The following is a 16,209-nucleotide window of genomic DNA, read 5'->3' on the forward strand; positions in this document are numbered from 1 at the left end:
CTGGTTAAGAAAGACAGTATCAGCTTCTTTTTAGAATATATGATGTCTTTTTTCAACATTGATAATAATCCGAAATGTTTCTTGAGCATCAAATCATCATAGAGTGATTTCTGAAGGATCATGTGACACTGAAGACTGGAGTAATGGTGCTGAAAACTCAGCTTTGATCACAGGAATAAATTACATTTTAAACACATATTCACATAGAAAACAGCTATTTTGAATTATAATAATATTTCACAGTATTTCAGTTTTTACTGTATTTTTGGTCAAATAAATGCAGCCTTTTTGAGAAAAAGAGACTTATTTTAAAAATATTTAAAAATCTTACCGACCCCCAACATTTTCAACATTTAATCTACGTATACGATGTCCATAATATTGTAAATAGCCATTTTAGCAGGTAAAATGATCTTGTTATAAGGGTGTTTGAATATTTTTACTGAAAAACAAACACAAATATACTTAATATTTACATATTTGAAATATGACACTCCTTCTGTTGAAAGAGTCCAGGGTTTTCTAATCCTACTGATATGATGACTCTTACAAACCTGCGGTGAATTCACAACTCCTCGGCTTTAAGTGTGAGCGAGGGAACAGATCTGGTGAGGGTTAAACCTGCTGTTCATGCAATCTGTGAAGCGGGACAGACACATCAGCATCGCATTCACATCTGGAGAGAGTAGCTCAAGACTGAAGTTAGTGCTGTGTGAGGAGGGATGGTGAGATTACGGAGAGAGGAGAGTGCTAGTAATGTCCCGATGATGGGAGATTAGTCAGAGAAAGAACCATAGCACAGACACAGGAGGGTAGGCACATTGGAAAAAATGCTGTTTATTGGACTAAGTATACCATACAAAGGAAAAAATCAATAAATTAAAGCCAATGTTACAGCATCGGTGCTGGCAGTCCGTACTGGAGAGAGTGTGTGTGAGAGAGGAAAAGGATGATATGATACAGAAAGATGTTATAACCATTAAAAAAGATACGCAAAGTGGAACAATTAAAAATTACACTTCAAGATTACAAAAATACAGCAGAATCTCAGTTAAGAAGCACAGCAGTAATTTCATGGCAGATCCGAGTCCAAAACTGAATCTACTGTTCGGCAGTTTGAGGCTGAAAGATCCTGATAGACAACATGGGCACTAGCCTTATTCTGGGAGCATGAATGTTGTGAGTAGGTCGTTCATAACTACATTGTGTAAACAGACTCAAACTTGAAATGCTCAGCCAGTCTTAAAGACCCCATGAATGAAAAAAGTCGCTTCGAGACCGTCTATGTGTGCTCATAAAGTTTGAAAACATTAACATTGAACAGATACAAGCATTTGAATGACTTGTCTTGTTCACAGGGGCGTGGACAACATTAAAATCCAATGTTAAATAGTATGTTTTTAACATACTTGGAGAGAGCTAAATGCTAGCATTCACCTCAATGCTAGTTACTCGGTTAATCTGTTTACGCCTCACTGACGGTTCGTTTGAGCTGAATGTTTCTTCTAAAAAAATCGTGTTTTCATAAGAATCAATTCACTCAAAATCACCATGTCGTAACATTCAAGTCGGAAGTTTTCTCATGAGATCGGGTTGGAGGTGCAGTTATAGCATCGACCAGCAGGGGATAATTGCCAAAACTATCCAGTCAGACCCTGAATCCTTGGTTTTGGTGGGCTGTGACTAGCTAATTAGCTGTTAGCTAGTTAGCTGTTAGCTGCTAACTTCGTGTTTCAACAGGAAATGTCAAGCAAACCATTTCATGGGGTCTTTAAGCTTGAAAAGGTGAACTGTGATTTTGTTTTGGCACTGATTACAGAATTTTTTCAGCTACGGCCTTAATACACGGCACTTTAAATAAGTTATCTATAACATGTCACTGCATAATGAATTTCATCGACCATTACACATGAATTGGTTCTGCATATTCAACTTATTTGGGCAATTATTGATTTATCTACATTGTTTCTGGGAAATCAATGAATCAAAGATCAACATCAGACCTTGAAGACAAAAAAAAAAAGGCTAATTCAGCACTCAAAAACTAGCTTTTAAATGACATGTTCTGTACATGCATAATTATACCATAAATGTAGATTTATCTTCCTTTAATGAAACATATTTCAGGTACTGTGAGTTATGCCTGGAAGACGGGCAAAAAGGGCAGCGTTTTACCAATATGTTTACCATATTTCATATTGGTTCACTGTGAATATGAGCAGTGATAGGAAGCTGGCTTTTCATTTCCCCATCTGAGTATCATTTGTACAAAAACATGATGTTTTATGGCACTAAAACAAGTTCTTCAGTAATGTGGCAAGATTTAGAAAAATGAATACAGAAAACAGCAAGGCAGCTGGTATTAGAGAAAGAAGAAGAATTTACTTAGAGATAAATAAAATATGCCCTTTATGACCATATAGAGAAGTCTTGGGATTTACAGTAAGTGTGAATATGCAAACAATGTGCATATATTAAATAAACTTTCAGGTTTCAAAATAAATAAGTGTGGATTAAACACTCATTTTGAGTGTGATATAGAGTATGTACAATCTTTATCTACAGGCATATTAGATATATGCAGCCGTAATCTCTGTGGTTTATGAATGATTATTCATGTACAATAGTAATGATTTCTCTCACTGCTTAACCTGTCACTTCACATCAAAGAGAATGAATGCCTCGGTTGACGCATGCTTTGAATTCGAGTGTCAATTCATATATATTTTTTATCGGCTGGTGACATGTTTGTACAAATCATAGCGAATTGTGGATTGCCCTTCAGACAAATAGCAAATGGACCTAAATATATTTAGCACCTTGTTTACGCCCATAGTGCATGTAATCTAGTGTTTTCTTCTCTGAGAGGTTCATTGGCAGGACTGAGCTTGTGTTATTCTGTGTTTTGAGCAGCTGTTGGAACGATTCAGCTGATCTGATAGCATTGAAACCTTTTTTATGGTAAGTCTGTTTAATATTTAGTGCCTTTTTTGCAGCTCATCCCATCAGATGCGAGGACACAGAGGCACAGAAAGGCAAACGTCTTTCAATGAGATCAGTTGAATGCGAGCATATGTACATTGTCTCTCTTTTTGTTGGGAAAAATAAATCTGGATCTGTAAACAAAAATATCTTTGCTTCTGGTAATTGTTAAGTAGTTTAAGGCTACTGGACAACATAATAATAGTCAAACATGCGTATGTATGGATCTACCTTTGTGTTTCCATAATGTGAATGATCAAATGGGATAGGACAATATTTTTGTAAAATCAATGCTACACCATTGTATGAAGTTCTATGAAATGATCCAACCTTATATTGGACTTCTAAGTCTTCTTCTATACATACTATTTTTAGGCTTTTTCATCTATATCTCAAACGATAATTACAATAAAGAATAGTAAAACGTTTTTTTTTTTTTTTTAATGGGGCAAAAGCTTCACGTACACTCCTAAAAATGAAGGTTCCCGCAGTGATGCCGTAGAAGACTTTTTGTTTCCACAAAGAACCTTTTGATTAACAGTTCTAAGAACATTTAAAAATCTAAAGAACCTTTTCCCACTATAAAGAACGATTTGTGTAGTGGAAAGATTCCTTGGATGTTCTTCATGGAAGCATCAATGCCGATAAAGACCTTTATTTTTAAGAGTGCATGATATGCTATCGGCCAATGCCTTGCCTTCAAAATGTTGTGCAACCTTACACCAAGAGAACCAGACGATCTGTGGAAAAGAAAGAGTGAGAAGCGTACTTCTCTGGCGCCACAGAGGTGGAGGTGCTGTTAGTAACAGGGTGAGATTTGTTTTTTAAAGGAAGGCAGAGCCTTGGTGAATGTGCTCCAGGAAAAGAGAAGTTGCGGGAGAAAGGTCACATGACAGCACAGCACTGGCAGCGTTTTTTCTTTTCAATACCTGTGGGTGGCAGTTCCTTGGTCGAGCTTTCGTCTTTTCCTTCTGAGGACAGTTCAGAGGTGTCGGACAGAGGCCGACCCGACACGAGGTCCGCGGCGTTGCCGTCCACGGTGGACATGTCGGTGACGGTCTTCTCCCGGAGAGATTTCTCGTCGTCCTCGTCGATGAGGACGATCTCGGCCTTGATGGTGCCGTCGAAGCCGAGCAGCTTCTTGGATTCCTCCTCGTCCTCAATGCTGTGGTAGCCCATGAAGATCATGGTCACCGGTTTGTCGGCTGAGGCCTTCGGCGTCTCCGTGACCTCGCCTTCGTAGCCTTTGCTAGGGGTTTGTTTGGTGTCTTGCTTGGCCTCTCTGGTGCTCAACTGTCCTCCCTTCGGCTGTGGCTCAGCCGGTGTGACAGTGACTCGGCCGCCGTCCTCTCGTTGTTGGGTTTGGCCGACCTGCTGCATCAGTCGGTCCACCTGTCCGGGACTCCAGGGGTGCGTGCCGTTCTCCAGTGTGGTAGATCCCCCAGAACGCACCTCGTAGATCACCTTGCGGCCGTCGTCGTAGACTTTGACGCCCCTCTGGTGAGCGTCCCGTGGACTGACCGCTGAGGCCGAGAGGATCTTGGTGGCACCCGTCTTCCGGTCCTTTTCGACATTGATCTCCATGGCGTATAATGCTTGGGGAAGAGTGCAGACGGTTGTGGGTTAATGTCTACTCAGGGTGGTCTATCATGCATTACTGAAATGTGGCATGCTTATTATGTATGAGTTTTTCAGTGATGTCACTATGCCCATGCAATACTCGTACAGTCTCATAAATTGGCATAAAAACCAGAGGCAGAAAACAAATTCAACCTGCCCTTTGCACTGTTATTACGCCGTTGCCAGTAACCGCTAACGTAGTTGACGACACACTCTGGCGTTTTTATGGAAATGCTTCACTACTTTATTAATTACAATCTTTGGAGTTATTGGTAACACTTTATTTTAATGGTCCATTTTGAAAACTCTGTTGACTATAAGTAACTTTGTCAACTGACTCTGATTAGAGTATCTACTGTCTGCTTAATATCTGATAACTCTTTATTGTGATGCTCCTCTAACAGACATTATACTGACTATAAGTAACTGTGCAACTACATGTCAACTTATTCTAAACCTATAATGTGAGTTGGTAGACTTGTAATGCTAAACAATGCTAAATGCAAATAATAAAATGCAACTAGTCATGTAATTGTGCATAGTTAGGGCAGCTAAAAATATCCTTGTGAAAAAGAAGTGAGCATAACTGTACTGTAGTGCACTTGCAGTGTACTTCAAATCTTAAATGTATATATTTTTTAAAACCTTCACATGCAGATAATATAATGTTAACTAAATAAAAAAAACATTCATATATTTCAAATGTACTAAATTGCAACTTCATCATTACAAATGTGTAATTGCAAATATATTTAAATATATGACAAGTTTAATAGAAATTATATATTTATATATATTATATATTTTATAGAAAGTATATTTTAGTTTTCCATAAATGTTTGTCAGTTCATTCTGCATCAACTTTAACCATATTTCAAAAAACAATAGAAGTAATTATGAAATTACTTATAACAATGCATTTAAGTCCTGTTAAGTGAGCCAAAAATATCACACTAAAGTTCAGCTAATTGCATTTAATAAATAATGTAAACTACAATACATGTTCATGCATTGCAATTAACATGTATTTAAATGTCCAATAACCTTTCCTGCACATTCATCTGCCGATTGGTCATACTGTATGGCAAGTACTAATTTGGTCCAGTGTTTGTTGGTAAATCACACTTCTGCTGTTGTTTATGCATTTACAAAAATGTATTTTTTCCTATTTAGCCAATGTCATGCTAATAACATTTGCATATTGATGGACCTATACAGTTCAGTAAGTTCACAGCAATACTTATGAAGTCCTTCATATTTTCTTTGTCATTTTAAACGATGACTAATTGTGGTACTTTCACAACTTGTTGTCCAATGTAAAGTCTACAACCATTTGAGAACCAATGGTCTAAACCTTATATGTAAATAAATGAAGTGCTTGAATGGATGAAGAAGTATACCTGGTTACGCTAATGGACTTTTCCACTCATCTCCATCACAGGCCTATTGTAAGCTGAGCTTCTCTGAACTGGTCATTAGCACATGCCCAACAACAGCAGTTTAAGCCTTTGATATGTGTTTGAAACTGGTGACCAGTTACCCTACTGAACATAGATTATGAAATATGCCATCCTCGCATGGTGAGTAACTGCGCCATCTGTAATCTACATTACCATACCCACTTTTGGCCTTGGCCCAAACCCGTGACCAACCCCAGCCCCTCCCACAAGCCCAACAAGCACCTACCAGGTTTTCTTGGCGGTTGTTGATCTCCTGAAGCTGAGACGGGAGTTTGGGAGTTCAGTTCTGGGAGGTCCGGGATCTGGGAGCAGTTGTAATTCACCGCATCTGTCCGGTGGAGAGCAGAAGAGACACTAAAACTAGATTCCTGTGTGAGTTTGCTCCCCCCCTTCCAATACCCCACACTAAACTGAGTCCCCCCCCCCCCCTCTCTCTCTCTATCACCCTTTTCCCCCTCATTGCTTAGACAGCAAAAGCAGCGCAAGTGAATCACAGCAAAACAATGGTGGCTCTGGGATACAGGGATTCCCTGTGAATAGGTGGATCAAGGTAAACAAAGTGCAGAGTCATTGCCATATGTGTGGAGTTCAATAGTCTAGCTGAGGCAAGAGGGAAATGGTCCAAGAGGCCAATGTTGGACCCCTCCGTCCCACAAAAGGATGTAAGAGAAGAGCATGTTTTGAGTGGCTGTCTACCATCGCACTGGTACCTTGGAAGTAACATCCATGGTTTGCAGAGATGCCCATGAACGTGGCCTGAAATGTCTAGGTTGCATTCAGACTGATTTTGGTACTTTTGGTACCGCCCAACTCCCCCCCCCCCCCCCCCCCCGCCTCACCCCCACCACCACCACCACCACATCTAGTACAATACAGATGCAAATGACTTCCATACCTCCATCTTGATACTGAAGACTCTGTAGAAAAAAAGAAGAAAATATGATGCTTAACATACTTCTTTGTTACATTTTTACCCACAGTGTTTCTTAAATAGCTGCATTCCTCTAAATTACTGCATTATTTAGACTTTTAAAGAAAAAGTGTGTAATTTCTGCACGACTATAGCGACCAAAGCGTATGGTAACACTTTATTTTGATGGCCCACGTTAGACATAATACTGACTATAAGTAAATTTGGTACTACATGTCAAATGACTCTCATTAGAGTATTAGTAGACTGTCTGCTTACAGTTTTTCTCGATTGCTTAAACACATTTCTTGAAACTATGCCTCGTATTCTCAAAACAGTAAACACAAATCCATAACGTCTCACCCAATTCCCCAAACATCCTATTTTCAGGTCAAAATGAAGCTCTACACTCAAAACCATTCACTCTTGCTGAAAAACCAAACTTTGCCCTCAGACAGGACACACAAGCCCTCAAAAATACACACACTACAACATAGTCTTACACACTGGTGCTATAAATTCAAAACAACATTTCCAAAACTGGTAAGTCATGTTGCTTGTGGTCCCCCAATCCCCCCCCTCCCATCTTTATTTTTTACTCTCTCCTACTCTTACGTAAGATGTGTGTGAGCATCATATGACGGTAAAAGAGCACACACAAACCTTATTCAAATATGGAATTTTATTGGAATGGTAAAGAGTGTTGGTACATGCCTCCACTGAAGGATACAATATGATGAACAAGTCTAAGAATGTTCCACATATGGTTGAAATACCATCATTGGCCTAGAAAGATAACATTCTGGGAGTCAAGACTATAAAGGAGAAAGGATGCCCTCCCTTCACTGTCACACTCTGCTGCCGATCTGTGTGACTGTACAACTGCTGGCCTTTTCTTGCAAGAACATTAACCTCATCAAAGACAATTGGAAATGTTTGTCTCTTATTCAGTGATATAAATGTGTTTGCCACCACACCTCCCTGATGGTTCTGATGATGGAGGCGACGGTGAAGCGACTCAAATTTGGCTGTACTCGTTGCCCAGCCTCCCTTATATAGTCATACCATGGACAAGGACATGGCCAACCAAAGTGGCTTGAATTTCATCCGAGACTGATTGTCTTCTTGCCCTTGCCCTTCCTCCTCCTCCTCCTTCTTCTCCTCCTCCTCATCCTCTTCCTCCTCCTGTTCCTCTTCCTCCTCCTCCTCTTCCTCTCCCTCCTCTTCCTCCTCCTTTTCCTCCTCCTCTTCCTCTCCCTCCTCGACATATTGCTTAATTTCTCTGTGGATCCATTGTTCCAAAACTCAGTAAACTGATTTTTATCTTTTATAAAAGATTGTATAACCTTTTATCTATCTATTGAAGGATCTGACTGATGTGTGTTCAATTTTGACTCTTAGTGTTTTCACCTGGGTAATTGTGTGCTAACTGAGCTGAAGCTGAGCTGACTTGAGTGAACAATATTGAATGCTAGTGCTTTCTAAATGACCACGTGGTGTAGGCAATGAGAAATGAAGGGATTTGTGTGTAGAGTTTTGCTGTGACAGTTCAACAAATCTGACTAATGTATCAAAACAGGGGAATAGTATTCATAGTTCAGTGAAATGGGTGTGCTTTTTGATAAATGGCATTATGGTTTTGAAATTTTAGTTCAAAAGCCTGGTTATAGTGTTTAAGCAATCGAGAAAAACTGTAATATCTGCTAACTCTTTATTGTGATGCTCCTCAACTGACATTATACTGACTATAAATTACTTTGCAACTACATGTCAACTTACTCTACTAACCATAACGTAACAGTCTACTGATACCCTAATGATTGAAAGTTGACATGTGGTTGCAAAGTTACTTATAGTCAGTAAAATGTCCAAAGTGGACCATCGAAATAAGCTTTTGGAAGAATGATGACTGTTTCAAACAGGTTTCCAGGATTATTTCTCATCTGCTATTGGACGGGGTTGAAAAAACAGATAGTCCAAATAAATTACATTCTTCTCTTTCACATTTAAAAAATGTCTGCATGCCATAGTGTTATAACAAAATATAAATCTGTAGAAGTGGTTACCATGAACAAATGAGAACTAACTTGGACTGAGCTATATTTTGTAATTACTGGGTTCAAGGTGATTTTTTAGTGGATGTATGAAGATGTGTTCAAGTCATGTGATAACTTCAGGATTTCTGAGTTTCCGTGGATTAAAATCCTTGTGGATATAGTAGAGCTATATTAATAGAGCTGACGTATTTATTTATAGGCCAACCCTGAAGACTCAACAGAAACCCAGCAGCATTTTTCCATTGGCTTTGGGGTTATTGCAGAAAATAAGCTAGCTCGGTGACCAGCAAAAGTTTATGATTCTCACACAAGTTTGAATAGTTAGAAAAGAGCGCGAGTATAAACGCAATGAGGCTGTAAAAGCAGATAAGTATAGATTCATTTTCCTGTTTGCTACATTTAATGACCCCAACAACCTCTATATGTCCGGATATACAGACATTTGCTCTGTGCGTGAGGTCAGTTTTTGAGTCTCTCTCTGTGTGTGTTCTTCTGTGACGAGGATGACTTGCCTTCTGTAGATCTTCGATAGATCTCTCCGTTTCCCGCAGTCGCTCTCGGAGAACCTGCTCTTTCGCCGAGATCTGGGATTCTTCGTTCTCCAGGAGACCGATTTCTGATTCCAATCTACAAAAACACAAGAAACCATAACAATCCTCTTCTTTTTGAATTCAATACATACAATTACTGAAATTAATTATTCATAACATGCTATATAAATTCTTCAGAAAAGAAGAGACCGTTTCCCAGACTTGAAACCAGATCCGGGCCACATCTGGTACATGTGGATTCAGCGCGTGCCAGATGTGGGCCGGAACTGGGCCGACACTATGTTGCTGTCTGGGCTCACATTGAGATCAAGTGGATCAATAATGCAACTAGAGATGTGAAGATATTGCATTTTAACCTCTGAAAGAACACCATAATTTAACAGTTTGGGGTTGGTAAGACTTTTTAAAGTCAGCAGTATTGTGAAATATTATTACAATTTAAAAGTACACCTATGGACATGGTGATGGAAAAAAATATGAGATGGCGAGTTTTGCGCCCCCCCAGAGAAACTTTGCATTCGCTTGCAAAACGTTTGTAAGGGGAACGTAAAAAAAAAAAACACACACAAAAAACCCCCCCGAAACCTTGAACGACTATGGCTTCAGAATACTTCTAATATAGTGCGGGACTACTTTTACGATAGTTTTACAGTTTTTTTGGAACCATGTTGTATGGAAAAAGGCGGTCTAGACATTCTACTAAAAGTAGTTTTGCACCCCATGGAAGAAACAACATCAGGCGAGTCAGTGCTCTTTATTCTTGAAGAAAAATCGGAAACATATTGACTCTATCAGCGCTTTGAACTTTCTCAAAGCATGCACATGTGTTGCCCGCTGAATGAAATCACGCATTGGAATGCACAGGCGTGTGCAACACATTCTGGAAATGAATGAGACACATATCCCTTTAGTGTCAATTAAGCCACGCATATTCCCAACGGACTCCATTCTCACTCATTGTGAATGCTGGCAGCCAATGAGGAAGCCGCGCTGCCTCCGCCCAGGAGAGTTTCCTGCTATTGTTTGGATCACTGAGGTTACGTGGTCTGCAATAACAAAAGAGAAGGAGCATTCCCACGACTCCTGACAAAAATCCCTTCTACATAAAGACATGTGCTGTCTATGTGTACAAACATAATGGATGACAGCGAATGCATCAACATGTGGCACTGTCTGAACTTTTCATTTGATTTCTACACAACGCGTGTACATTTGGTTGTCTATAATCTGTGGAAGTCGGAAAAAGAGATGTTAGACGGAACGACCCTGTTCCCCCGGACCCTAAGACACCACAAAAGAGCATCACAAGAGTAACACATACAATTTTTGTGGTATATATATATTTTTTTCATTTTATGGAAAAGAGCAGAAAGATAGAAAGAAGGAAAGACACACATATATATATATAATATCTATAAAAAATAGTAATTAATTTTAAGGAGCATTCCCAGACACCAATATAAGGCCGTATCTGGGCCGACATTATGTTGCTGTCTGGGTAAATAAATAAATAAAATGGAAACATAATAGAAAAATAATTATAAGTATTTAGGAAAAGTAGATATGAATAGAAAAGTGAAGTAAAAAGAACTGGATCATCAAATGAATCTAAAGAGTCTTACTGTAATTTATGGGAATGCTACAATGCTACAATTTGTACGTTGACAATTTTAGCTCCACTGTCTATAGAAGTTTTTTTGTAAATAGTGTCAATAAAAAACCCCGAAACTAAAATATTAGAACGACTAAATATGCAACTTGCTCTCTTGCAAACCTAGAGACTGAGGAAGAGCAGGAGTGGAGCAGTAATGGAGAGAAAGAGCCAGCGCTTCAAGGCCATCTAGTGGTGGGATCACGCCGAACATCTTTCCAGACTAACTCATGTGTTCAGACTGGCTTCTTTCTACTCCACACTGTATACTCTATTCTATACTGTACATATATACCATTATTATCAGTAATCATACATTAGATTTGTGTGACTCATATAGGACGACTTGATTAGTTCCGTTTTTTTATTTGACTCAATATTTCATAGGGTAAGTTTATTTTTGAAATGTAATTTCTGTTATGGGACATTGAAGTCTTTTATTTAAGCTATTAAAACTTTACATGATTATTGACCAGGAAAAAAAGAGATTTATGACATAAGTTCATAAAACACAAGTTGTCACAATAGGAACCTGCTTCCAGTGACGCTCATTTGAGAAGAATAACTTGCCTAGAAAAAAATGCCATATTCCATAATATATGTTTTGAAAATGAATTAAAGGCTGCTAAATAGCTTTTATAAATAGTAGCCTAAAATATATGACACACAAGACACAAAATATATATATATTTTTATTAATAGAAATAATTATGATTACATAATTATAGTAAAAATTATTAATTAATCAATAACTTGCCCCAACCTGACATTAGTTAAAAGTACTCTTATTAGTCAATGTGGTTTTATTGTGTTTTACTGTGTTCACTTGTTAAGCCAACAGCGATTACAAAATACAACACACACACACACACGCGCGCGAGGAGCAGGAAATCTGTCACACAGTATCATCAACATCCATAACTATGAATGGAGCGTCTTTGTGAGGTGTGATTGTATATACTAGGCCCTTTCACTTGCTGTATGTTTTCATTAATAACTGCTAATGCAGCACCTCCATGTGTAAATAACTCAAATAAGCATGGAAACCTTGACTTGAACCACATTATTATCTAGTGGATTTATCGGTTATTCAATATTTCAATGTTATTTTTTCAGTCAGTAGAGAACTGGATCAAAACGGTCCTCAGTGTCACACTGCCTGTCAGTTCCAGTACGATGGGTGTTGACCACATGACTCATTCAAAAAGATGAATATTTGTTTCTCCTTTTTTTTCCTTGTTCTGAAGCGTAGTCAGAGGTCAAGAGTGCATCTTCTGCTGTCTGATGAGCTCATACTCACACACACCCACATCACTTCCTGCAGGATTCCTCACGCCGCATCATTCTCTCCATGTAAGAAGCTATTCCCACTATTCTGTAATCATTCTTATTAGATTACTTTACTTTGGTTAGAAAGTGAAGACCAACAGAAAGCTGATTGGTTAGAAAGTGAAGACCAACAGAAAGCTGATTGGTTAGAAAGTGATGACCAACAGAAAGCTGATTGGTTAGAAAGTGATGACCAACAGAAAGCTGATTGGTTAGAAAGTGAAGACCAACAGAAAGCTGATTGGTTAGAAAGTGATGACCAACAGAAAGCTGATTGGTTAGAAAGTGATGACCAACAGAAAGCTGATTGGTTAGAAAGTGATGACCAACAGAAAGCTGATTGGTTAGAAAGTGATGACCAACAGAAAGCTGATTGGTTAGAAAGTGAAGACCAACAGAAAGCTGATTGGTTAGAAAGTGAAGACCAACAGAAAGCTGATTGGTTAGAAAGTGATGACCAACAGAAAGCTGATTGGTTAGAAAGTGAAGACCAACAGAAAGCTGATTGGTTAGAAAGTGAAGACCAACAGAAAGCTGATTGGTTAGAAAGTGAAGACCAACAGAAAGCTGATTGGTTAGAAAGTGAAGACCAACAGAAAGCTGATTGGTTAGAAAGTGAAGACCAAGAGAAAGCTGATTGGTTAGAAAGTGAAGACCAACAGAAAGCTGATTGGTTAGAAAGTGAAGACCAACAGAAAGCTGATTGGTTAGAAAGTGACTTCTTTATACATCGTTACCAATTTTAGGGAAAGTTACTTTTAAAAGTAATGCATTACAATATTGCGTTACTCCATAAAAACATGGAAAGTATGGATTTTATGGAAAGTAATGTTACGTTACTTTAGCATTACTTTTTATAACCCAGGCTTGTTTTTTAAGCATAATATAAAATATATATATTTTGGCAAATAAGGGCCTTTCACATCAAAAGTGAAATAAAAAAGCATCAGGCTGAAGGAAATGCAAATGCACGCCTGTACAGTAGAGGGTGTTCAACACTCTGAAATAAAAGAGCTTTTTAGAGCTGAATTTGATTTCTGTTTGGAAATAAAATACGTTGGATCAAAAATAAATGTAACGCAAGAGTTTGCATATGACAACTTCAAATGAAATTACCTTCAACCAACAAACTTTGAGATAAAGGGACTTAACAATTTGTAGCATAAACTCAAATTTTTAAGTTCATTACTCAAAAAATGTAGTCGCTACAACTACTTGAGTTGTAGACCAGGAAATAATTCATCTTATCTATTTCAGTTCAAATCCACAGCTATCATAGCACATGCTTAAAATAACTTATTTAACATGTATATATAATGAACAAGTAAGATCCGGCATTACCGCAGGCGCAGTCATTGCTAGATGACTTCATGTATTACTCTTCAGCACAGTGCAAAAAACGTCAACATTACAGAAACTCGTTTAAATGTCAAACATAACTGCAATAAACACTAACAGGTCTTCGTCTTTCCCTTCACTAAAATAAATAAATAAAATAAAAATAACATTTATTCAACATTTATTCTCCTTATCCAGTCCTATGCAAAGCATGCTGGGAACTAGAAATCCACAAGTTCCTACAACTTAAATTCTTGAAACAGTCAATTAACCCAGAAATTTGAGTTTAAATTACACACAATATTAAGTTAATGTCATGATCAGCATTATTATGTCAACAGAACTAAACAAAATAATGTTTGCAACTTAAAATGTTTAAATAAAACAATAAATCAGCATTTTTGTTTAATTAAGTTACAATTTCCTAAATTGCTTTTGAAAGTGTTGATAATTATTTTCCTGTTTATCACTGTACAAAGCTGCTTTAAAACATTATGTATTTTATAAATTGCTATAGTATATAAATAAAAGTTACTTGATTTGAATTGACATCATTATAATAATAATAATAATAAAACAAATTTTGCATTACATCAATTCAAAATAATGTCCTAAAATAGGCTAAATTTGGATTAATTCTGCTTTTGGGTTGACGTGATTGGGGCCTGTTGTTTGTGAGATTCACCCATTTGCAATCGTTCCAAAATCTGTGCCTCGCATCTTCACTGTAAGCTCGGTGAGAGTCATTGTGAAACTGGCGTGAGCTCATCATTGTCCAGCGATGTCCCTGCACTCAGACAGAGTTCATCCGCCCCCCGCTCCTGTTCCCATGATAACACATGACTGAGCGCTTCCTGTCCAGTTTACCAGATGTCAAATCTAAAGGACTCTAAGGCTCACAGTGTTCACATTGTGTGTTTGTCCTTAACGTAATCATGAAACGACAACGTGGAGATTCTTCTCTGAGGTGTTTGCAGACGCAGAAACCTCTTGTTTCTAGGGCAACGCTCATTATGGCACAATGAATCCATGTGTGACTTTGTGGAGCAAAATACTGCATAAATTTAACTCAATATCCTCTTGCTAAATATTGAAGAAAATGAAAGTGCTCCAGGTAACTGGCTAAAACAGCACTGATCTAAAACCAAAAACACAAACCAAAACATTTTAATTGTTAATATTACTTTTTCTGAAGCAGGGCTATTATAGTTAACTAAAAAAAAGAATTAAAATAAAAACTATAATAGTATCTCAATGGGACAATAACACTGTTCTTGAGCTGGCACAAAAACTTCAATGCTGATTGGCTCCATCAAAGCGGGGGAAGAAATTCAGTAGCTCCTGACACTGTACATTAAGAGGTCTTACTGTAGTAACAACAGACAGTCTTATCTGAACGCCCGATGTAATGTTTATTTTTATGTCTGTCTTTACTCCAGTGCAGGACGAGAGACCTTACACTTTCTTTTCACCATATTAGGAGCTCATTTTGCACAGTTGTATAAACAGTTTGTGTGCAGATGGAGGAGGGGAGGGAGCTTTATGACTGAGTTAATATCATGTCAACGCCACATTTTTCCTGGAAAGCCTGGTAGTTAGAGCTTTACTTCAGACTCAGTGTCTGGGATGTCTTCTGTAGTGATATGTTTTTAGGAGAAGTCTGCCTTTGCTGTTCAGCCGAGGCTATAGTTAAAACCACCAGAACTACAGCCAAAACCAGTCACACTAATGTTCTCGTTGCATGCTTTGACATTATTTTTCTAACTTTCTTTCTTCTTTTTTTTTTTTTTAACAGGCAGGCATAAACTCATGCTTTGCATTTTAGTGTGATAGAGTGATGTATTGGTTAGGCTGATAAATATTTGCCTATTTCAAAATTGTAGCCATCTGTTGATAATGCTGTTTCATCTGCTGACAGTCATTCTTTTACCAGTGGCTAAAACAGTCCCACTCATAATCCATCTTCTTTAGACTGCAAAACAACAGTTAACTGGATCTGTTAAATGCTGTCAATTTAACCAATTTAACCAAAATTACCATAGTAAATCATTTAAACTATAATACATTGATAATGGAAGTTCAAATTGTAGTCTTCCTGCTCTAACCGTTTGTAACACATTTGCACAATGCCAACCTATGGTCTTGATTGGCTGCCTGCGAACAATGTCTACTTTGACTGTAGTTGTAGATGAGACTAGAAAAGGTAAAGCCAAAGCCATCATTACTGTTCATACTGCTGTGTATACAAGTGCTGAGAAACACCTGGAGCTGAAATTCAGATATGATAATGAGTGTTTGGTTTCCAACACAC

General features: G+C 38.0%; 1 protein-coding gene across 4 annotated transcripts in view; it reads right to left on the reverse strand.

The window, feature by feature from the left end:
* The window catches only part of LOC130071175 (A-kinase anchor protein 2), a 112,542-nt gene that overhangs the window by 49,908 nt on the left and 46,425 nt on the right, over positions 1-16,209 (reverse strand). For all 4 annotated transcript variants that reach the window (XM_056235825.1, XM_056235823.1, XM_056235822.1 and 1 more), the window contains exons 5-8: positions 9,542-9,656; positions 6,958-6,979; positions 6,289-6,390; positions 3,912-4,577 (exon numbers count right to left, since the gene is read on the reverse strand). In XM_056235825.1, the coding sequence (XP_056091800.1) occupies positions 3,912-4,577; positions 6,289-6,390; positions 6,958-6,979; positions 9,542-9,656 (905 nt within the window). The remainder of the gene's footprint in view (positions 1-3,911; positions 4,578-6,288; positions 6,391-6,957; positions 6,980-9,541; positions 9,657-16,209) is intronic.

The sequence above is a fragment of the Rhinichthys klamathensis genome, unplaced genomic scaffold (assembly GCF_029890125.1).
Source record: "Rhinichthys klamathensis goyatoka isolate OS25496 unplaced genomic scaffold, OSU_Roscu_1.1 h1tg000431l_1, whole genome shotgun sequence".
NCBI lineage: Eukaryota > Metazoa > Chordata > Actinopteri > Cypriniformes > Leuciscidae > Rhinichthys > Rhinichthys klamathensis.